The sequence below is a fragment of the Rhamphochromis sp. 'chilingali' genome (assembly GCF_963969265.1).
Source record: "Rhamphochromis sp. 'chilingali' genome assembly, chromosome: 3".
Taxonomy (NCBI): domain Eukaryota; kingdom Metazoa; phylum Chordata; class Actinopteri; order Cichliformes; family Cichlidae; genus Rhamphochromis; species Rhamphochromis sp. 'chilingali'.
This window is the reverse complement of record NC_137931.1, coordinates 22,753,756-22,777,000: the sequence shown is the minus strand read 5'-3', so window position 1 is coordinate 22,777,000 and position 23,245 is coordinate 22,753,756. Positions and strand designations below refer to the sequence as shown.

Genomic DNA, 23,245 nt, shown 5'->3' with positions numbered 1-23,245 from the left:
GCTTTGTGACCTTTCCTAAACTGACAGATGTCACTGACTTTGTTTCTCAGCCGTTTCTTTGCATCATGGCCTGATGTGTTGTTGTTTGCGATCTTTTAGCCTGTTTCACTTTGTCAGACTGGTTCCGTTTAACAGATTTATTGATTCAGCAGGTCTGGCAGTAATCTGAGTATGGCTCATGAAACTGAACTGAAAGCTTTCCAAAATGTGGTTAGTCACATTATTAATCAAGGGGGTGTTACTTTGTCCCCCCCCAATCTTCGGTGTATTGGGAAATTAACAAGTGCAAATATAGGTTTATTAAAACTAAGTCTGTTTGTATTTGTATTTGTTTGCATTTGTATTCATTTGGAAAGAAGTCAAACACAGTTGCAGATTTTCTGATATTCTTCATCTTTATTGTAGAACAGAAATTATGCATCCTTCATATCGATTACATCAGTACTGGAAGTGGAAGTGAGGCAGTGCTTTTCTATAATAAAAAATAAAAACATTTCTAAGCAATGTGTACAGTACCTAAAAACAGTCATTCCACTAAGGTGGTTTTTCGTCTTTATTTTTCAGGACGGAGCTACTGTTTGTTAGTGTGACATTCAGTCACTCAGTCTACCTCCACGATAATCTAATCTAAAACCTCTACAGCAGGAACCAGGCCACATGATGGTGAAATTATACAGTCTCTCATCACAGTATCTTCACTGTACTCAGTTTGATCGCATAGCAGTCCTCTGATCTCCTCCAGTCAGGTCTCCACTTTGCCAAAGGTGCCGTCGGGCGGTCGGTAGTGTCTGGGGAAGGCCTTGAGCTGCAGCGAGTTAAACGCGTACTTTCGGCATCCGACGTTCTTCACAGTGTTTTCTCGCCTACAGCCCTCGCTGAGGAGACAGGAGGAGGAGGAGACAGAGGGGAGAGAGGGCGTTCACAGGCAGAATGAGAGCAAAAGGAAAAAAAAAAAAAAGCAGAAATGATGACTTGTGCACATGATGAGAAGAAAAGATGAAAATGATCATTCAACCATGAGTGCAAAGGACTAAGAGTTCTGTTAGAGGACACACGTCTCTTCATATGAAGTCAAAGGGAAACTCTTGTTGATGGATTGAAATTCTGGGATAAACTCAATTTTGTGAACTTGTAAAACTAACACTATTTTCAAAAGGAAATGGATTTAAATATTAAACAAAGTTAAAATATTATAAAAATCTATTCTATTATTTCTCCTGGTTACCATGAAAATTAAAGGTAACTTTAGTTGTTGTGATGCTGTGACTCCTCAGCCTTATTTTTTTTTTTTTAAACCAGAGCTGTCCACATAAGGTGTGAATGTGACTGAGAAGTGCTCACTGTGTGGTCGATTTCACTTCAAATGGAACCAAAATAAAAAAAAATAAATTTAAATCACATTATATTCAGTAAGACTCAAAACTAGAGACCAGTGAACACATTTCTGATAGTTTTGTGATTATGAAGCAGGAGATTGAATGAGAAGCAGGGTCAATTTTGTCACAGATGTCTGTAGAATGACTGATTTTTATAGGCACAGGAGTAGAAAGAATGCAGGATGGAGACAATGGATGAAAACATGTTTTACAGGTTTTATATCTAATCTTTATATCAATCTAATCTACCATGCAGACAGGCAGTCAGATCACTAAATGTAATGTTAGTACAAATGACAGAAAATAAGACTGAAACTTTAATTTAAAAACGTTCAACAAAACAAAACAAAACAAAACAAAAAAAAGCATCTGTCTCAACCCGAGAACACTAACGTCAGGTAATTTTCACCAACGTGATATTAGCTACGTGATTTTCATTGCGGTGCATTAGAGCCTGGAGGGTCCCGCCATGATTCCTTTATTTTGTTTTGAGACGTTGCATAGAGGTTACGTAGAGAAAGGAGAGTACTGTTGATGTTAAGTATGTTTTAACAGTATATCAAGTAAAATAGGCCCAATGTTAGTGACAAAAAAAAAGCACATTAGGGTTCAAGGGTTAAAAAAAAAAAGTATTTTTTATTATATAAATAAATAAATAAATAAAAAAAGCCTATGGATTATTTCACAATAGCAATTCCTGCTTATGACCAGCAGAGGTCAGTAAGTTTACACTCTTTCAAATTTACTCTAGAAAGGCTCAGGTGAAGCAGTCATATTTTAAAGCAGGCACGGTGGAACTCCAGGCCTCAAGGGCCGGTGTCCTGCAGGTTTTAGATATCACCCTAGGTCAACCCATCTGAATCAAATGATTAGTTTGTTACCAGCCCTCTGGAGAACTTCAAGACATGTTGAGGAGGTCATTTAGCCATTTGAATCAGCTGTTTTGGATGAAGGACATCTAAAACCTGCAGGACACCGGCCCTTCAGGCCTGGAGTTCCCCCACGCCTTAAAGATCTCTGGTTTGAGACCAGGAGGAGAGACACTCATCCTCAGGGGGGGTCACAAGCCAGTCACCACTAAGGCAGCAGCCCAAAACATGTTTCTTAACCTGATAAACAGCATGACTGCTGCCGAATTAAAAAAAAAAACAAAATCCATTCATAGACACAACAAATGCACATTATGACACATGGACTGACAAACACATGAATAAATAGATAAACGACCTCCAAATTGTCTGCTACCAGCTGGATAATCACATTTGTCTCTTTATTCAGAGCACAGCTGAAGCATGTTCAAGGATAGCCAGGTAGAACCTGACACGTTAAAGCAGGTTAGAATAAGATGAGAGTGCAAAACTTTAAAGACTATAAAATATCACACGGTTTACATTCTGCAGGTGGATGCAGGAAGCATTTATTTGAGCAGGAAAAGGGGAGGTTTTCTGGGGTTCGCGATACTCAGCGAGATAAAAAGCCTTTGGACGTGAACAAGAACAGAAAATCTGGTACCATGATTTCCTGCTGTTTGCTAACTTAAACAACAAGAGAGCCACAAAACCAGTGCAAGTCCGTCAAAACGAGGTTTGAAAACACCTGCAAACAGAGAAGCAATCAAATCCACAGCTAACAGTCACAACACAACAAAATACATATAAATATGCATATTACAGGGAACTCAACAACAGTCATGTTCAGCTGTGACCAAGAGTAATGACAGCGTGACAGTTATGGCACAAGCATTATAATAATCAATATATACACACTCTACTTTGGAATAACCGCAGACTATATATATATGTATACATATAGCAGACAACAATATGATAAATAAAGCATTTTGGCAATACAGGCATTTAAATATAGTTTATCTACAGCAGTACAAATATATTTTCTGATATATCTGATTTCCTAAAAATAAATAAATAAATAAAGCAAAGGAAAAGGCAAACTGATGTTTTCTCTTCAGGTGGATAATATAACATTAGATTAATTTTGTAGGAAGCACTTTAGGGTAGTTACACCTGCAGGTATAGTGGGACTCAATGTTCAAAGTATCTGAAACCACTATCCCTCACTGGCATTTAGTCTTGATCAAACTTCCACAACTTTTTACCATTTCCCAATAATACTTACATTCCTACTGCTCAGCGATGATAAGTTTTGATATTATTTTATTTTTGAATAAATGCTAAGCTCACAGAGGTAGTTCAACAGATGATAAGAAAGCAATAACCTTAAAACTAATGCTAAAAACCTCAAAAGCTGCGTATAATCACTTAAATTGAGACAATTTGTAGTTGCATTGTTGCTGGATTTGAGCTTAAAAAAAAAGAAAAAAAAAGTTGACCCCACACTCACATTAGCATGCTAAGCTTCCGCCAGCAGATAGTTAGCTTTAGTTAGCTATATTGTTGATAAAAAAAAAACAAAAAACATATTTTATATTAATTAAAGATTTTAAAAAAAAAGAGCTTTAAGGGTGCTGGTGGATTTTCAAAATACCTTTTGTAGCTTTTCACAAAGCCTTTTACCCAGCTTTATTTTTAGTCTTACTTTAAAACATTAAGCTAGCTTACAGCTAATAGACAAAATGGGTAAAAAGGAATAAAATGCTAGCCTGGCTGAGTTCAAAAGAAACAAAATCCACCAACCAGCAGCTTTAAAGACTAAAGGCCCTTTCCTTTATGAGCAAAAAAGTTAGGACACAACATAAAATGTAAATAAAAACATATGATGACTTACAAATCTCATAAACTCCCATTTTCTTTACATAGGAAAAATATGTTTAAACTGAGAAAATGTACCATTATAGACGGGCAGAGTTTCTCAGAAGTAAATGGACTCTCCCAAAAGTCTAAAAGTTAGTTTCCTCAGTTTACAGATATTTATAGACTGCTAAAGCAGAGGGGATGCTGCACAGCAGTAAACACTGCCCTGTGTCATGTTGCTACCATCAAATTCAATTTAAGCTAATATTTTTATTTCTCAGTTTAAACTTTGTATGTTTTCTCTGTTGTACTGTGAATAAAATATCAATGTGAGATTTACAAATCATTGTATTCTGTCTATATTCACATTTTACACAGTATCCTAACTGTAATTACATTAACAATGTAAGATTGTTAAATATTTAAAGAATAAAAACAACTTTTAGTTTTATAAGATTAGCTAAATTAAGCTAACTAGCCGCTTTATTAAAAATGGTACCAATCGTCTCACTAACCTTCCAGGAAGTAAATCCCCAAATTTAATATTATTCTTTTAATATAAAGCACAAGACTGATATTTTACTGAAATTACTACACGTATACTGCATTTCCTGTGACACAAAACATTTCTCAATACAGGAAGGATCATTTTACTGTAGTATGTGACTGCTTAGAGGTCATCAGCATGGGTAAGCTCCCCAAAGGAAGCTATTTTAGTCTGATCCATTTCCATACTGGGTCGATCTTAATGAGGCAGAGCCTCTGAACTCTAGGGAGGCGACCGATGCTGATGGTTAGCTTTACAAGCAAAGATATTGATTTTTACATTATAGATTTCCAATATGTAAAACAATCCAAGTGCTTCTGGTTTCTAACACAGTTTCCACATACATTGTTAAAGAGGACCTACTATGCTTGTTTCCAGCTCTATGATTTTATTGGCGCACTGTATTAGAGTAGCTATGGATGGCTCACAGTTCAGATATACTTAATATTTCACAGAGGTCCCTCAGTTTATCTTCTGTCCCTAACTTTCTCTTTAAGGCTACAGTCACACAGGCCTAGAGACTGGTCAGCAACCCCTGACAGGTTTCAAAGGAAAATCATCTATTTCTTGACATATTTGATGAGGTTGCTGGCTATCATTGCATGAAGTCAGCTGCAACAAAATCCTCTCTGCGATTGCTTTGGTCTGTCCTCGTTCCGCGCTCAGTTATCCAGGTAAGAAAAGTCCAGACAGCTGACTCTGTTCATCTGGATGTAGCTTCCCAGTCTTCAACTAGCCACTGCAAGTTCAATGCCAACAGTTGTCATAATTTTGGTTGTGCTACAGTCTGTAACCTTATCCCTAGTGCAACTGTAGTTTTAAAACTGAAACCAACAACTTTTACTTTGAAGGCAAATTTTCTGAGTTTCTGGTTTGAATGAAACATGAAAAGTTACAATCTGCTCAGAACCAAAGCAATGACAAGGAGGTTTTCGGTAGGGCACCATATACTTTACAACCTAGCAACAACAAGCAACCCCCAGCAATCAATCACCAACTGGTTAGAGAATACACCCTTTCCCCTTCCAATTAGGGGGTAACTAGCCATCAGTATGACTGCATGAACAGGGTTAACAATCAATTTCCACTTGCGACTGCCGACAAGCACTCGCAGTTAGTTAGGGAACCCTAATTTTTCCCTAGTGAACTGTGGTTACCAGGCATTGGCAACTGTTCTCTAAGCCTGCGTGATTGAGACCTAAGAGCACCCTCACCTGAAAGTCTACTTTCTTTGAATAGGCCAGTATCGGGAAGCCTGCTGAGGGGTAGCACTGAATGCTTTGCGAGCTGTACTGTTAGTGCCTACTAGACTATTTTCACCGAAGTTTTTCTCCTGTGTGAAAGTTTTTTAATAAGAATTCCATTTAATATGAATTTCCTGTCACAAAAGCCCTTTTTCCATTAGTACCTATTCGGTTCGTCTCAGCTCAAAACAGCACGACTTGCCTCAAATCATTTTCCCCCCATTACAATCGAGTACCACCTACTTTACTTTATTTATATAGCACTCTTCACAGGATAAGAACCACAAAGGTGGACGTCGAGGCAACGATATACCTCCTGCTTGGTCTGTGGCTTTTTTCCAGACTCTGGGACCACAGCGTTGCTTTTTGAACCCATTTTCCTTGTTGCCGGGTTTTAAAAGTGGCAGTTTTGATTTTCCTGAGGGAGACGCTCTAATGACTCATGGAGTGACGTCACTGACGAGCCAATAGGTGGCATGCAGTCTGTTGATGTCACATTTTTAGATCGCCCTGGATCACTTGGAACCCTGAGCGAGTAGGTGCTAAAAACCCCCCCCAAAAAAACCCAGTACCTGGTACCAGGTACTATCACCTAATGGAAAACCCAGTAAATAGTAGCGAGACAACACGAGTAGGCACTAATGGAAAAGGGGCTATATATATTTAAAACTATCCATCCATCCATCCATTCGCTTCCGCTTATCCTTTTCAGGGTCGCGGGGGGCGCTGGAGCCTATCCCAGCTGTCATAGGGCGAAAGGCGGGGTACACCCTGGACAGGTCGCCAGTCTGTCGCAGGGCCAACACACAGGGACAGACAACCATTCGCACTCACATTCACTTGCACATTCACACCTAGTGGCAATTTGGATTATCCAATTAACCTATCCCCACAAGCTGCATGTCTTTGGACGGTGGGAGGAAGCCGGAGTACCCGGAGAGAACCCACGCAAACACGGGGAGAACATGCAAACTCCACACAGAAAGACCCCGGCCTGATGTTGGAATTGAACTCAGGACCTTCTTGCTGTGCGGCAACAGTGCTAACCACCGTGCCACCGTGCTGCCGTGCACTAAATAAGAAAAAAAAAGCAAAGTAGGTCCCGTTTACTTCATTCTCAATATAACCAAAATATCATGGAAGCCATGGAGTTAGTAACTGGGAAATAAGGCTCTTCATAATAATACAATGATATAATTAGCAGTGGGCATATCAAACATCAAAACAACATTCTTATAGGAAGCTCTATTAAAAGTGCATAAAGTTAGATAAAATCAAGAAGATGATTAACTGATGATCCAGTGGCTTAATTAGTTGGCATGTATTTTTATTATTTTAGCCATTTATTAAACATGAATGCCAAATATTTGCGTTTTTAATGGTAAATTTGCTATTTTTAAAATATGTTAGTAAGCAAATTATCTTTGGGTTCTGGACTGTTGGCAAGGTAAGACTAGAAACAACAGTTAATCAGCTAACAGAAATCATCACACTGGGATCTTTATTTGACACAAGAATGCCTGAAACAAGAGGGACACACACTGCATTGTGTATTGGTCCCTTGTTTCTAGGATGCATAAGCCAAAATGAATGCAGACATCCCATCTTTAATAGCCTAAACTCTTTGCATCTTAACACCTCACATTACTCATCAAACACTCTACTGTCTCTATAAAGCTCATGTAAACATATCGGCTGGTACAGATAAATGCTCTAAAGGGTTCACAAGCTGCAGCAATGCAAACACATTTCCCCTGAATATCCTACAATCATACATTCCAGTTACAAGCTGCATCCTGAAGTACGCAGAGATCAGTTCTGTCAGTCGGTGAGACAGAGCTGATCTCGACTGCATTGTCCTGAAAGCTGCAGAGCAGATGTGGGTCGAAATCGCTGACTTACTGCATCTATTTTGGCACACTGGGACCAATTAAAGTGTTTGAAGAGTGCCATCGCTGGCCAGTCTCAGCCTCTGGGCAGGTGAACACCAGGATGTGACGGTGTCTTATAAATGAACTGAACCCATAAATAACACTCAGCCAGACTGGAAAAACCTGAGTCCATGAAGAGATAAAAGAATGACAAAACAGCCACTCATGCCTAAACTTTAAACTTGAGAGGGTCACTTTAATGATAATGAGCAAATCCAGGCTACAGGACTTTTTTTGTTTTGGCAGTAAAGACAGTAAAAGATAATTAAAAGTATTCTGGTTAATTATGGGTCATATTATTGCTGTGTAGTCTGACTTGAATTTTAACTGATCAAAGGGGTACAATTCAAAAGGTTGCTTTTAGTTAAATATGTGATTCTTTTAATAAATATTACTAGCATTAGGAGATAATACTGTGATGGCGATGACGGCGACATCCTGCCAGACGTACGAGCCAGGATTAATGAGGCCTGGATGAAGTGGCGTCAAGTCACTGGTGTCCTGTGCGACCGATGAATGCCCGACCACCTCAAGTCAAAGATCTACAAGAGTGTAGTGCGCCCTGTGGCCCTTTATGGATCAGAGTGTTGGCCAGCCACCGCAAAGCACGAACAGGCCCTTAACACAATGGAAATGCGGATGCTGCGATGGTGCCTGGGCCTGACACAATAGGACCACGTCACGAACATCGACATCCGGAAGCGGCTGGGTATTGCACCAATCACAGAGAAGATGCAAGGAGTGCAATTGCGATGGTATGGGCATGTGGTCAGAAGTGATTAAAACTCTGTGGCAAGAACAGCACTGCGACGGCGACCAAGGGGCAGACCAAAAAGGCGATGGATGGACCAAATTAAAGGCAACGTGAAGAATATCAGCGCCAACCTGAACGACGCCCTTGGCCGTGCCAAATGGAGGCGGCTTTGCAGAAAAGCAGACCCCGCAGAGTGGGAATAACGCTAGGAGGAAGAAAAAGAAGAGGAGCTAATACTGTGACTACCTGATAAATCAAAGTTTTTGCTCCATTTTTGGTCTCCACCAGCTCATGGGGGAAACAGCTGACACTAAAGAGCAGCAGGAGAAAAGTAAAACAGTAAAGCTGTGCAATGCAAATACAAAACACTGGACTCAAAGACAGTAAATTGTGCCACTAAAGTATAGGCCTGAACATACCTACATACCTACCTATGAAAGGCAGAAGAGGAAGTAGTTCCTTCCAATGTAGACAATCCGAATGATATAGTTTATTTCCACTGTGTTCCTGTTAATGATAAACTACAAATTTACCCTAAATTACTAAAATATCGATATTTTAATACGAGAATCGATTCTAGAAAATAAATGACTGGTATCGGAGGAATCGATATTTCAGTATCGCCATCACTACTAAATGAGCATTTCGACATTGAATCTACTAAGCAGGGCAGCTTTAATTTTAATAAGGAATTAATTAAAGAGAAACTCAAAGTTTTTTTTAGTTTACATTAGTTGTAGTTATTTTTATTTTGCTAACTTTTACAGCAGACATTTATCATATTTAGACTTAAATTAAGACCAAATTAACTGCAAAGACATTTCCAGTGTATTGTTATTTATTTTAAGGCAGCTATGTGGTTGCATCATTTCAAGTAGTTTTCTTTTTCAAAAGTCTAGTTGTTCATTTTATTCCAGTTAACTAAATATTTTTTTCCACATCTATTTTTTAACACTGGTTTGAACGTAAAAAATAACAGCTTTCACATTGATGTTACTTATTTTGGCACACTCTACACTCAATATAAGACTGTTAGATTGTTCCATCTACTAGCGACAATATTTCAGCTTTTATGATTTTATTTTTATTTTTGTGGGTGTGCTAGGAGTTCGAAATACTGCTTGTACTTGTGCCAATACGCATTTAGTCGACACAGTTCAGAGCAGTATTCCTGCTCAGTGAACTCCTCTTTTAAAACGGGTCACACATGTCACGGGGCTTTTTGTTTAAGGCTAAATGAATGTGAACAAGCATAGTTTTCATATCAGCAGCACAAGTGTTTAATGTCCATCAAGTAAACGGTCAGTTAATGGGTTCAGTTCATTTTTTCTGATTAAACAGGGCTATCAGGTGATTCCTAACACTACCTCACATAAACATTTCAATAGGCTGGATCTAAACAAAGACAGAGACAGACCCGGATCTGCTGGAAAGTGCAAAAGCTCAGGCAGAAGCAGGAAAATGCTTCCACCGTCTATAAAGAAGCAGGAAGACCAAAAGAAACAAAAACAAGCAAATGCTGCCTTAAAAATATATATCTAAGCAAGCGCGTACTTGCTTCATTTTGGCACGAGATAAAAGCTTTAGGTTCCTCCACATTAGCGTGTGGGGCAAGTGCAAAAGCACATGGAAGACAATGATAAACCAAATGTTCCAGAAAATGTTTTGATGATATAAGCTGTTTGCGCTGAGCTTAAATCATGAATAAAATAATCATCTGATTGCTACTGTGGGTCTTTCCTGAAATCAAAGTTTAGATATCATCTGCTTATCCTTATACACATTATATACTCTTTACAATAAACTGTTACCTTCCACCAGTGAAGGGTAAGGCAGAGTACTAACTGACCATCACAAAGGAGCAAAATATGTCCATCAGAGGGCGCTATACACTAAGAAAGAAGTAATACACTCTCGTTAGGCAGTACTGGAAGTGGATAATCCTGTGAGTTACTAAAGGTAATATCTTAATGTCTTTTAATGGCTTTGTGTTACATGTTCGCACGGAGCCAGCCAAATTTTTTTTGAAAGTCCTCTTTTTGGCAAATACCGTCCATGCGGACAAAACTGAGCTTTTTCAAATACACTGAATCTGAAAATTGCAGCGTTAGTTTCTGTAAAGTCTTAGAAAAATGCATGTTTGGTTAAACCTCAGTAAAGAAAACAGAATTGGAGATTTAGGACATCGTAATGGTTAAAATTTAGTATTTCACATAAAAGCCCAAAAAAAGGATTAATCACGTGGCAGCGTTTTGGACTGTAGTGACAAGTGAATCGTGAGTTTAAAACAGCAGTGTCTGCTATCTTAATCCTGGACAAAAAAAAAAAAAAAAAAAAAAAAAGAGAGAAGAGAAGGAAATAATCTGGGTAATTTCAGCGTGTACACGTGGACGAATATCATCCTAAAAAAACACATGAATGGATTCATGTAGAATTCACATTCAGCAGGCTTAGTGTGAACATGGCATGTGGCCTCACGCTCAAATGTAGGCAACACAATTAATATATCAGGAGTGTCAAACAAGTGGGATAGAACTAGGCCAGTAAGACCTCAGGCACACAGAACTAGAAACCAGTTGGTGAATCCCTGGCAACCACAGGTTGCTAGGGAAAAATGTGCATTACTGAATAGGTTGCCAAGTGGTTGCAAAGACGTACACGGTGCTGCGCTACAAACGTCACTGTTGTAGCTGCTACTGGATAGCCAGGAGTCACTCATATTTTGCAAGTGAGACAACTTGTCTGCAACTGCTTACTAAGCAGCAGTGAAACTGAAAGGTGTAAAACTTGTAATAGAGACAAAAAAAATGTCATCTGAACATTTCAAAAGGCCCACCAAAGTGGGTGCTGCACATTTTTCCATAACTATTGGTGGTTGACAGGCAGGGGTCGCTAGACCTGCAAGACTGAGGACGTCTTCTCGTTGTACTCTGTCCTTAACCTCCGGACACCCGAGCTCTCGTTAGGGATGCATTTTTAATTTTTCTTAGCGATTTACGATTAGCTGGACCTAATCGTAACTCCACTATTTCTTTGACAGCCCACCAGAATAAAGTAATCATTGTGTTTTTTTGAAAAGATAAACACTTTATTAAGAAGAATGAAGAGTAAATATGTTACCATATATCCCTGTATGATGATGCAGGGTCTCAGGAGTTCAAGATATCACAGAGAGTTTATCAGATTTATAAATCAGATCAATTCATTACATTAAGAACAATTTGGAGGTTTAGGGGAGTGGGAAGAGGTTAGCCTTCTGGTCCTGTTAGGATCATATAGGATTGGGTTAGTGGCCCACGAATAAGATGAGTTTGACACCCCTGAGCTATGACAGGTTTTTAATAGAAAAAAGAAAAAGATGTTTAAAGAATAGAAAAGAAAGAAAAAGCCCAAAGCGTGGCTGCTGATAAGTGGGACGTAAGTCGCGTACAGCCCTTAGTGAGGGTGGGACAGTGTGTGTGAGCTGATTACACCCCTCTCACAGGTCAGTGGCACAGTTTCAGAAACACCCCGGGGAGTCAGCGTGGAGAGTCCCCGCCCACCCTCGCAGTACGTTTGACATTTGGTCACTTCCAGCGTAGAGCTGCTCGCTCAGCTGCAGCGCAGTTTGGCCAGGAAGTAGGCCATGCTGAGGAAGATCCACACCACCAGGAGGTTGGGGCTGAGGGCCAGCAGGGGCAGGGAGTACATGAGGCTGGGGTCCAGCCGGAAGTCACGCACTGGCAGCAAGCCGCTCAGGTTCTTCTGGATCACCCCCTCCCTCGTGCCAATGCTGCCAAGCCACGGGGACGGGAAGAGGAAGAAGAGGAGAAGGAGGAGGAGGTGGTTGTGTGAAGCAGCAAACAAGGCAGGGGGAAGGAGGGAGGAAAAGAGGGGGAAATAAAGATAAGAAGAGGGACGGAGGAGGAAGGAGAAGAAATAAGGAGGAAATTGCAAGAAGGGAGGAGGAAAGGTGAAGGAGGAGGCCAAAATAAACAGATGGAGTGTGAGTGCACACAAGTGCGACGGCAAATTAACACGTGACCAAAAAAAAATAAAAAATCAGAGTGACAGTGAAGAAGCCACATCCACAATGACCGGAGGCATTTTAGACCAAAATAAAAGCAATAATATCAAGGCGACGACAAATGGGCGGACGGAGTAGAAATCAACAACACAACAACCCCGCAAAAATGAGCCAATCACAGGAGCAAAACAGCAATCATGTAACGGGAAACAAGAGGAGGAGGAAACAGGAGGAGGAGAGAGAAAAGAGAGAAATTAAGAAAGGGAAAGAAGGTAAGAAAACACACCAATGGCTCTCCATGTTTATATACTCTAAGACATGGGTGGAGGAAGGAGGGACAGATGGAGGGAAAAGACTGGAAAAAACACCCTTTTATTGAAGGAGTAAAGCTTAAAGGAAGAACTTCAGACTATAAATGATAAAGATGGCGTCCTATTAGAGGTAACATGCAATAAGGGTGTCTTATCCATTTACTTCATCCACTTTAAACCACTTAGTGCAGATAGCTGGGGATAAAAGAGGGAGTGAAGGGGGCCGATATCTCCAAGCATTGTTTAGCATGCTTCTGAGCTCCAACATAATAAAACAAATTCTAAAAATGATCGGATTTCATGCACGTCGGCTGGTGAGGAGGAGGAGAGGAAAAAGGGGAGAGGAAGAAAGGTGAAGAGACATCATATCATGCGAGTATCTGCAGGACTTTATTGTAGACAGGCGTGTTTCCATCTTTAACAGAAATATTCACAACAGGAAGTCACACAACCGTCGACAGAGAAAGTAACAAACACTTTCAGAGGCTTTTAAAGGAGAAAAACTGACTGTCCTCCAGCAGGAAATCACATAAATATCAATAATGCTCCGTTCAGGAATACAAATTCCCAGCATCCCTCGTGTTTCCTGGGTTTTTTTGTAAATGAAAACATTTCTTTTAAAGGGGGCTGAGTGAGAGTGGTTAGAATTTTTAAGAAAAAAAACTTTAAGGTTAAAGATAAATGCGCCAAATAAATGGCAAAGAAATGTGGCTATTTCACAAGAAAATCACATGAACTAGTAAATTTACCAGAAAAAGTGGCAAATTAAAGAGTTAAATGTACATTTACAAGAAAAAGGGTCGCAAACAACATGCTTATTTCACAAGAAATTTAAATTACATTAACGGATACATTTAAGTGATAAATGTTGTAAATTTACCAAGATAAGTGGGAAATTTGAGAGAAAAGTGACAGATTTCCAAGAAAAGTTACAAACATATACAAGATAAATGTGGAAAATGAATAAAATGGCAAATTTCAGAGGAAAAAGTAGCAAATTTACCACAAAAAATGAATAATGTATGAGAAAACCTCTGTATCTGCGCCTCTGTTTTTCAACTCTAAAAGTTTGAGTTTTCACTCCTCTCACTCAGACCCTTTTTTGATTTATCTACTTCCTTTAATTTATTTAGTTTTTTTTTTACCTTCAGTGACCCTAATTTGCTGTCATGAACAGAGAATGATTGTTCCCATAGTAACACTATCCATAGTAATACTTGAAATGTGCAATTCACTTGTATTTTTAATTTTTATTCCTATTTATTCTATTTATCCCCTTTGTATACTTTATTTATATTTGTCTCTGTATTTATATGTGTGTGTGTGTGTGTGTGTGTGTGTGTGTGTGTGTGTGTGTGTGTGTATGTGTATGTGTATGTGTGTGTATATATATATATATATATATATATATATATATATATATAAAACAATTCTGTAACTGTAACTTCGGTCGTTGCTGTGCTTTTTTTGGAAGTCGAATTTCCCAGAGGAACCCACCCGAGGGATTAATAAAGTTCTATCTTATCTTATCTTAACAATGTGGGGTGAATTCATCCAAAAAAAAAATCTTAAGCAAATGAAGGAAAAGAAAAGCCTAGGTTTTTGACTTTATAAAGTATTGAATCAGCGTTAGTTTACAGTAGCATTTGCCACAAAGTCAAGCCCAATGTTTCTACAGGCTAATCTTCTTTTTAAGGCTCTTGTAGCCTACTTTTGCTTCTGCAAGGCACTTTGCAACCCACCTCCACCCCATCTCTACCTTTATCTGGTGTTCCTGACTTCAACCCTGATCATTTTTATTTATTTATTTATTTTTTAAAAACACACAGAGGCAAACGAAGTCCAGTTCTTTTACACAGGCAGAAATTGTTTTTGGAAGCGATAAAATGAGGATGGGTGAAGGAACTCTATGGCAGGTGTTTTGGTTACACAAATAAAGGAAAGACAGTTGAGACAAGTAGACGGATATTCAAACTGATGTTTAGACAGACAAGACAAGAACACAGACCAACAAACACTCGACATAACCATTAAAAGGACTGAGTAGCAGTTGGGTAGCTCTCTTCTCCATGTAAGCGTCCTTCTTAGGTTTAAAAAGCATCAAAAGTTACTGATAAACTTTGAGAGGAATCTGCCGGTGAAGTGAGGTAACCAACTGAGTCTTAACTCATTCGAGCATCACCTTCGAGACAGCCTCTAGCTCGCCTCGTTATGCAGAGGAAGCAGGTGATGAGTTTTCAAACCACACATGGGCAAAACTGATTTTAGAGATTCAATAAAGTAAAACACTGAATCTGAGAAGCTGTGGATGTATTTCCCTAGAGCTGCGTAACATCAGCCATGTCTCCACATTTTAAAGTGGACATTTGTCCTTCTGAATTTTGAGAAAGTCAGAAATGTGCTTGTCTGTGGTTCCTGTTTGTAATATACATGTAGAGGGGGGTACTAACAAGCATCACTCAGGCACTTTGGCACAAAAGAAAACTTTGACATGCACTGATGTGTGGACGCAGAAGGAAATTATATATCTCTTTTCTCTTACAGACGTGTGCCAACAAGGACTGAAAAATTAAACTGACCAAGTACCTCAAACGTCTGCCTGAGGCTGACTTCAACAGCGAGTCAGTCACCATAGACTGCCATGCTAAAATGTCCATCATTACAGCAAAAATAAACATGTTGACAGCCTGGTTTCAGTCTCTTTAACCAACAACTGCATGCGGCTGAAACTGGCTGCTTTGACGTGCAGACTTCACCTCCACTAGTCTGAAATGGAGCCGCTGACAGTGTTTGTGCTGATGTTCTGACAGGACTCAACCAAATATTATGGAAGCTTGTTATCGCCCCTGAAAAAGCAATTTTCGTGAAATTTAAAAATATTTTTTTCCTCACAAGCCTGAGCTCCACGCAGCCATTTCTTACTGCATGACAGATTCAAGACAGAGGTCACGGAGGCAGCAGTCTGAGCAGAGACGTCTGGACTTTCTTCACCAGGACGCTCTAGGCTGCAGGTCGATGATCGATTTTGTAATCGTATCACCAGACCTGCGACCATATGTTCTGGACACTCGGGTAAAGAGAGGGGCTGAGCTGTCAACTGATCACCACTTGGTGGTGAGTTGGATCAGGTGGCGGGGGGAGGATGCTGGACAGACCCGGTGCACCTAAACGTGTAGTGAGGGTGTGCTGGGAATGCCTAGCAGAGGCCCCAGCCCGCGAGATCTTCAACGCACACCTCCGGCAGAGCTTCAACAGCATTCCAAGGGAGACTGGGGACATTGAGTCCGAATGGACCATGTTCAGCATCTCCATTGCCGAAGCTGCTGCATTGAGCTGTGGCCGCAAGGTGGTTGGTGCCTGTCGTGGTGGTAATTCCCGAACCAAATGGTGGACAACAGAGGTGAAGGGAGCCTTGTTGAGACTAGTAGTTAAACATATGCCATTTTATGACCAGTAGTCAATGTAGTAAATTAGGTTAACAGCTGTAGGCCATATATTATCCTTTAGTTCTGATGGTGTGCTATGTATGTAGTTTAGTCTTTATTATACTCTTGAATAAAAGAAACATAATCATTTTGTAGTTCATTAGATAAAGTGTGCATTACTCTGTATCCTTGATCAGCTGTGAATGTCTTACACTGTTTTCTTGAAATGTTTTATTGCTGAATCATGTGAAGAAGGCTGTAAGCAGGGGACTAGGTGTCTGGGCAGAAGAGATAAAACCACATTCCTTACCCCCCTTCCTACTTCACACAGAAAGACAGGGAGGCAAGGTCAGGAGCCAGGCTCGCTAAGAATTAGAAAAACATGTGAAGATGCAGCTTTTATGACAAGGAGGGGGGCTGTTACTAGCTATAAAAGTCTGTGAAAGTTGCTACCATTTTGAGACATGCTGTTGACCCTCTGCAGGCATCTCTCCCGTCCGGACGTTGTAATGCTCTGATTGTTGAATTGTATGGAAATAAATGATTGTTGATTGAGCATTTATACACCGAGTATTGTCCTTCCTTCAGCCCAAAGATTCAAAGAATTGGGAGATTTCAACAGCCTCCAGGCTGAAGGAGGAGTCCTATCGGGCTTGGTTAGCCTGTGGGACTCCGGAGGCAGTTGACAGGTACCGACAGGTCAAGCGGAATGAGGCTCGGGCAGTGGCTGAAGTGAAAACTCGGGTGTGGGAGGAGTTTGGAGAGGCCATGGAAAAAGACTTTCGGACTGCCTTGAAGAGATTCTGGCAAACTGTCAGGCGTCTTAGGAGGGGAAAGCAGTGCTCTACCTGCACTGTGTATAGTGCTGGCGGAGCGCTGCTGAATTCAACTGAGAAAATTGTCGGATGGTGGAAGAAATACTTCGAGGACCTCCCTTAATCCCACTGACACGTCTTCCGAGGAGGAAGCAGAGTCTGGGGATGACCCGCCAATTTCCGGGAACTGAGGCAGTTAAACAACTCCTTGGTGGCAGAGCCCCTGGTGTTGATGAGGTCCGCCCCGAGCTCCTGAAGGCTCTGGACGTTGTAGGGCTGTACTGGTTGACACGCCTCTACAATGTTGCGTGGAGATCAGGGGCAGTACCCCTGGACTGGCAGACCGGGGTGGTGGTCCCCATCTTTAAGAAGGGGAACCGGAGGGTGTGTTTCAACTACAGGGGGATCACACTCCTCAGCCTCCCTGGGAAAGTCTATGCCAGGGTGCTGGAAAGGAGAGTTCGTCCGCTAGTCGAACCTCGGATACAGGAGGAACAATGCGGTTTTCGGGGATGAGTTCCTGCTAGGGGTGGGTTTTTATAATCGATTCATCGATTAAAATCGATTCTGGCTTGGATAACGTAAAATCGATTCATTAAAATCCTGAATTGATTTTTTAATATAAATTTATTTTGTCCGAAATGCCAGAATCTCTGGTGACATCTCACAAAATTTCAAGAACCACCAAACAGTAAATGAGAGCAGGTACAGGGATTCTGCACATAGACTTAAACACACAGCGCGACTCGCGGATCAGAATCAGTTAGATGTCGCCTTTCTCACAGTCAGGGCTGAAAGCCGACAGCTCGCTGATCCGGGTCCGCGCTTTGTGTTCACGCCCTTTATGCGCTGATTCTAAAGCTGTTAGTTTTATCTCTCTCCAAACAATATTGACCGAACCAGCAGCAAAAGAAGATCCAAACGCTTCACATAAACATCGTCATGAATTCACTCTTTTACTGTTTTGTTTCCATTGCGATGCGCAGCTCTCTCTTTCTCCCTCTCTCCCTCCCCCTCTCCCCCGCCCCCCCCCCCCCCCCCCCCCCTCTCTCTCTCGAACAGTTTCCCTTTCTTCATTATTCGCTTGCTTGTTACGCACAAGTCTACTGTTGCTTACAGCGCTGTCGGCCGCTGTTTTTTTCCCTTTTACATTCTTCCGAAAAGAAAACCTCATTTCTGCTGTTCAATACTGAACAAATTGAAACTTTTTAAAATTATTCAAAATGCAAAATGCTTAGCCGTGTCTCTAATAAAACCGCTGTAACGTCAGAGGTAATGTTCATTAATTAATGGTTTTCTTTCGTTTTTGATGTACTGCAGAATATTTTTATAAAATCCCAGGCCAGGAAAATCACCTTCATGTTTTTCTGTGTTTTATCTTCAGCTACTTTGACACAAGGCATCTGCTGTGATGCTCACACCTTGGATAAAGTCTTGCGAGTGTCAGCTTCCTTTTTATAGATACAAAAATATGTAAATGTACTGATCTGAATTATATTTCTGACTGTCAAAATTTCCCAGATTTAAATCGAATCGAATCGTGGATCGAATCGATTCGGGACCTTGTGAATCGGAATTGAATCGATTCTAGAAATCAGTGACGATACCCAGCCCTAGTTCCTGCCACAAGTGGAGGAGTTCAAGTATCTCGGGGTCTTGTTCGCGAGTGATGGGAGAAGGGAGCCGGAGATCGACAGACGGATTGGTGCAGCGGCCGCAGTGATGCAGTTGCTGCACCGGTCCGTCATGGTGAAGAGGGAGCTGAGTGTAAAAGCGAAGCTCTCAATTTACCGGTCGATCTACGTCCCTACCCTCACCTATGGCCACGAGCTGTGGGTAGTGACCGAAAGAACGAGATCGCGGATACAAGCGGCGGAAATGAGCTTCCTCCGAAGGGTGGCTGGACAGGGTGAGAAGCTCAGCCATCCGGGAGGGGCTCGGAGTAGAGCCGCTGCTGCTCCACATCGAAAGGAGCCAGCTGAGGTGGTTCGGGCATCTGACAAGGATGCCTCCTGTGTGAGGTGTTCCGGACATGTCCCACTGGGAGGAGGCCCCCGAACTGTACTTTCACATGACAGAGGTCATGGAGGCAGCAGTCTGAGCAGAGACGTCTGGACTTTCCTCACCCTGACCACGTCATCCACCTCATCCAGGAGGGGAAACTGAGTCGCTCCCAAGCCATCTGAGAGACATAATCCCTCCAGCAAATCCTGTAAGTGCCTCGGGGCCTCCTCCTGATAGGACATGCCTGGAATACCTCTCAAATGACCAAGTTCTCGACAAGAAATTTTGACTTGTATTACAAAATACTATCAAAAATATATTTAAAAAAAAAAGTTTTTCAGTGTGAAAATAAGCCTCCATAAAATATATTATCTTCTAGTTTAAAAAAGAAAAAGTAAGACACTGCTCCCTTATTTCCCACAGCAGACGGATCCACATATTTGAAGTGGGACAGAAGTAACCACTAACACACCATTTAAACACCTACTGTATTCCCATTGGTTAAAACTACATGGAGAACAGTTAAAGTCAGATTACCAAGTAGCACACTGATGAACTCCTGATCTTTTCATCCCTGCACAGAAGTTATTTATTTAGTAAAAGTTGTCTTTTTTTTTGCCCAGGTGCGATTTGCAGCTGTGCATTTTTCCATTCGGCCACTGTGAGGGCATCCTACCTGCGCATGCAGTCGAGGGCCTGTGTGAAGACCTGCGGCGCCATGCCGTGCTCATGCTGCAGGATCAGGCACTGCTCCAGCGTGATGGACATGGCGGTGCGGTCTTTGGCGCTCTTGCAGCTGGTGAAGCGAACGCCGTTCAGCCGCCGGCAGATCTGAGATGGTGAGGCAAGCAGGGAGGAGAGGTGAGTCACCGCTGATGATTTCGTTTTTGACATCTTCAGAGAAAAGCAGCTGTAAAATTTATAATGCAGTAAAATCCTACTGGAGAATTAAAAGTTGCTAACAAAGCAGTCGGACATTCTGAGTAAAAGAGCGCAAATGTCACCTCCGCAGCCTGCCACAGGATGTCTACGTTCTTGTTTTTCCTGGCGTTGACATTCTGCCGGAGAAACCTGAGCAGTTCAGGAAGGCACGTCTGAGAGCGAGACCTCGGGAGGCCTGAAAGTAGATAAGAACAGAAAAAAGAAGGGTTAAAGCAGGAGTTGCGACACTAATGGTTTGTGGTGCAAGTTAGAAAGAAGGAAAAACGTGAAAACTGTGTACTCACAGTCCTCCGGCAGGACTTCTTTGAACTGCTCGTAGTACGAGTTCAGTCTGGAGAGACTCTCAGAGTTTATGTTCTCCTGCAGGGATGTGTCTCCAAACCTGAAAAACACACAAAACAATATTTTTTCCAATCTCAAACACCTGTGGTGGTAAATCCCGGACGTGCTCACTCACTTCTCGGCCAACGTCTGCTGCTCGTTGATTCCCACGTTGAAGTGCACCGGCTGCACCCGCAGCAGCATGCCGCTCTGGATCTCTCGGGGCAGGGCTTCGAACATGGGCCCCGGCAGCGGGATGCGGACATTGAAGCCATCCCGGTTACCTGTGATGATCGGCAGCATCTCGGGGGTGGAGGTGCCGGTTGCTTGGGTGACCTTAAAGGAGCAAAGGTACATGTATACGCAGCTTTAATACCTAGATGGAAATTGTGAACCAAGTGCCCCTGAAAAGCAAAATAAATACTCAATTAAAATTAACAGAGCCCGTCCAGCGAGGCTGCAAGTTTTTGAGCATGTCCTCAACTCTGCAGAGACCAAACCTCAGCTTCAGTATTAAACTGACTCAACTTTGATCACAAGCTCAATCAGAGAGGGATTTGTACTTTTGTATTAAAGATACGTCGTAACACCGAATTCTTCAGACTCCATAACCATACATTCACCTCCTCGTTTCCTCATCCTTCTTGACTGACCAGTGACCATGAGTACCATTCACAGAGAGCTGAGTTAGACTCTGAGCTCCCTGGAAAGATTGTATCGTTTTTTGTCCCACAGGAAGGGACAAAAAAATCCAAAGCTTTCAAAATAAAAAACTGTTTTTGTGCAGTTTTAATGGACAGAGTCCATGTTTGCACTTTATAGCTTCACTCTGCTTGTTTACGTTTAACACAAAACTTTTCATGTCTTTTTTAATGCAAAGCCAGGAAAACTACAATAAAAAGGTCAGTAAACACATCCTCATTCAGTTGAGTTCTGCAGTACATTTACTCCAAATCGTGTCTTCAGAGTGGGTCTAATCTATGTGACCGTTTCCACGTTTCATGCCAGCTCCACCCAGACCTCTGGCCTCCTAATATTATCCTCGTAGAGTGGCTCTACAGCCTGGAAAGACAGTTAGCATGCTGCTTCACCTTAAAGGTGACGTTGCGTAGATCCATTATGCCGATGCTCATGTCCTCCAGCATGGCGAGCTCCTCTCCTGCAGACACACACACACTGGAAATCAGAGGCTCAAGCAGCTGTGTGCGATTAGAAAAAGCTTTGAGTGTGTTTGTACCGTAGGTGCTGAGCAGGGACTCAAACTGAGCAAGTAGGCCGATGGTGTAGAGCTGTCGCAGGAATCCGTTGTCACGGAGACAGTTCCTCAGCTTGATAATGAAGCCGCAGATGAGAGCGGTGAGCTGTAACACACACACACACACACACACACACACACATGAACTCGAACAGCAGGTCAGACAAGAAAGAGTCAGTTTGTTGTTTTCCAAGCTCAGTTTTATAAACTTTTAAAGCAGCGGTCTGACACCATCATCAGCCAAAGCTACTGCTGCAAGCTGCTTTGCAACCCCGGTCCACGCCAGCCTCCCACCAGTCAACCTGTGGCTTACAATCAAAAGTGGGAAGTTTTCCTCCTTTCCTCCTTGCAACTGTTGCTCTAGTGTGACTGAGCTATAGTGTTCCTTTCGTGTTTAATATGAAACTGAGCTGCATTTGATGTCCCATCTGAAATCTGACGTCTGTGAGGTCGACAAATATGAGTACAGTGTTTTTCAACCATAAACCTGACCAAAAAAGCAATGAGGAAGCAAAACGACTCTATAGCTGTCTGTGTAGCACACTGATCATCACTACACACAAAGACATCCTGCAGTCTGAGCTCGGCATTAATCGCCTGTGTCTGTTGTCACTGATGCCTGCTGCTGCTGTGAATCTGTGCAGTTTAAATAAAGTCAAATTCAAAGTACTTTCACTGCAGATTCCTTGAAATGTTAAACGACACATGATTTAAGCTGTAATTACCACAAAAATCTTACATTTAATTTACAATTCAGATCACACTTTCATTTTTAACACACCCGACACTGACTGCAGTGTCGGTTTTTAAACCTGCATCATATTCTCGAATGCAAATCAACATATGGTTTCACATCAAGACACCACCGATTGGCTGCTTATCACATTATGTAAGTGGACTCATGCGGTTGGTTTCTGTGCATCCTTGTGCAGCTCAGCGTGTTGCGGCGCACGCTTTTGAGGACTGCACTGACAAGTTTTATGTAACTGATTTTCAGTTCACACTGCCAGAAGCTAACTTCACACGGATCTGACTGAAGACGATCAGAAATGTTATACACCCAACAAACCCTGAATGGCTGAGGATCACTATTGAGTTTGCAGTTGTGTGCTCTTAAATATGCTCTTTAATGCATGGTTGAAACAGAGTCTGAAATTCTGCCTGCAGAGTCCCAAACTCAGGAAGATATTTTTATTTGATGAGTAAATATAACCCCCAGTATGTTAGACTGACCAGTGATTCTACGTTGGCCTTAGGTGCCTGTGATGGCGCCAATGATAGCTGGGATACGCTCCAGCCCCTCTGAGAACTGGACGAGCCATTAATGGCCCAGCACACTATAGTAAAAACAAAACGACAGCCATCTCTACAGCTAGGAAAGGAAAATAATAAATCCGACTGCCTACTGGGAGGCAACCTGTCTCCAAATAGTTGCAGTCCAACTCAGACCGACTGCAAGCACTCTGAGGCAGAATGATAAAGATCTGCAAATAACTGTTGTCTAATTTATAAACACAGACAGATTGTCAACATATTGCAATCAGTCTGCACAGATGAGCGCAGCAATTCTGGGACACGTGTTTTTACAATAGAGGACTGAACT

The 23,245-nt window shown here is 41.7% G+C and overlaps 1 protein-coding gene across 9 annotated transcripts in view; it reads right to left on the bottom strand.

The window, feature by feature from the left end:
- Positions 1-382: 382 nt before the first annotated feature.
- LOC308394200 (inositol polyphosphate-4-phosphatase type I A-like) overlaps positions 383-23,245 on the bottom strand; it is a 79,119-nt gene continuing 56,256 nt past the window's right edge. For all 9 annotated transcript variants that reach the window (XM_080878409.1, XM_080878416.1, XM_080878413.1 and 6 more), the window contains 7 exons: positions 21,625-21,748; positions 21,479-21,546; positions 20,524-20,723; positions 20,351-20,448; positions 20,129-20,241; positions 19,801-19,955; positions 383-875 (listed from right to left, as the gene is read on the bottom strand). In XM_080878409.1, the coding sequence (XP_080734535.1) occupies positions 743-875; positions 19,801-19,955; positions 20,129-20,241; positions 20,351-20,448; positions 20,524-20,723; positions 21,479-21,546; positions 21,625-21,748 (891 nt within the window). In that variant the 3' untranslated portion in view covers positions 383-742. The remainder of the gene's footprint in view (positions 876-19,800; positions 19,956-20,128; positions 20,242-20,350; positions 20,449-20,523; positions 20,724-21,478; positions 21,547-21,624; positions 21,749-23,245) is intronic.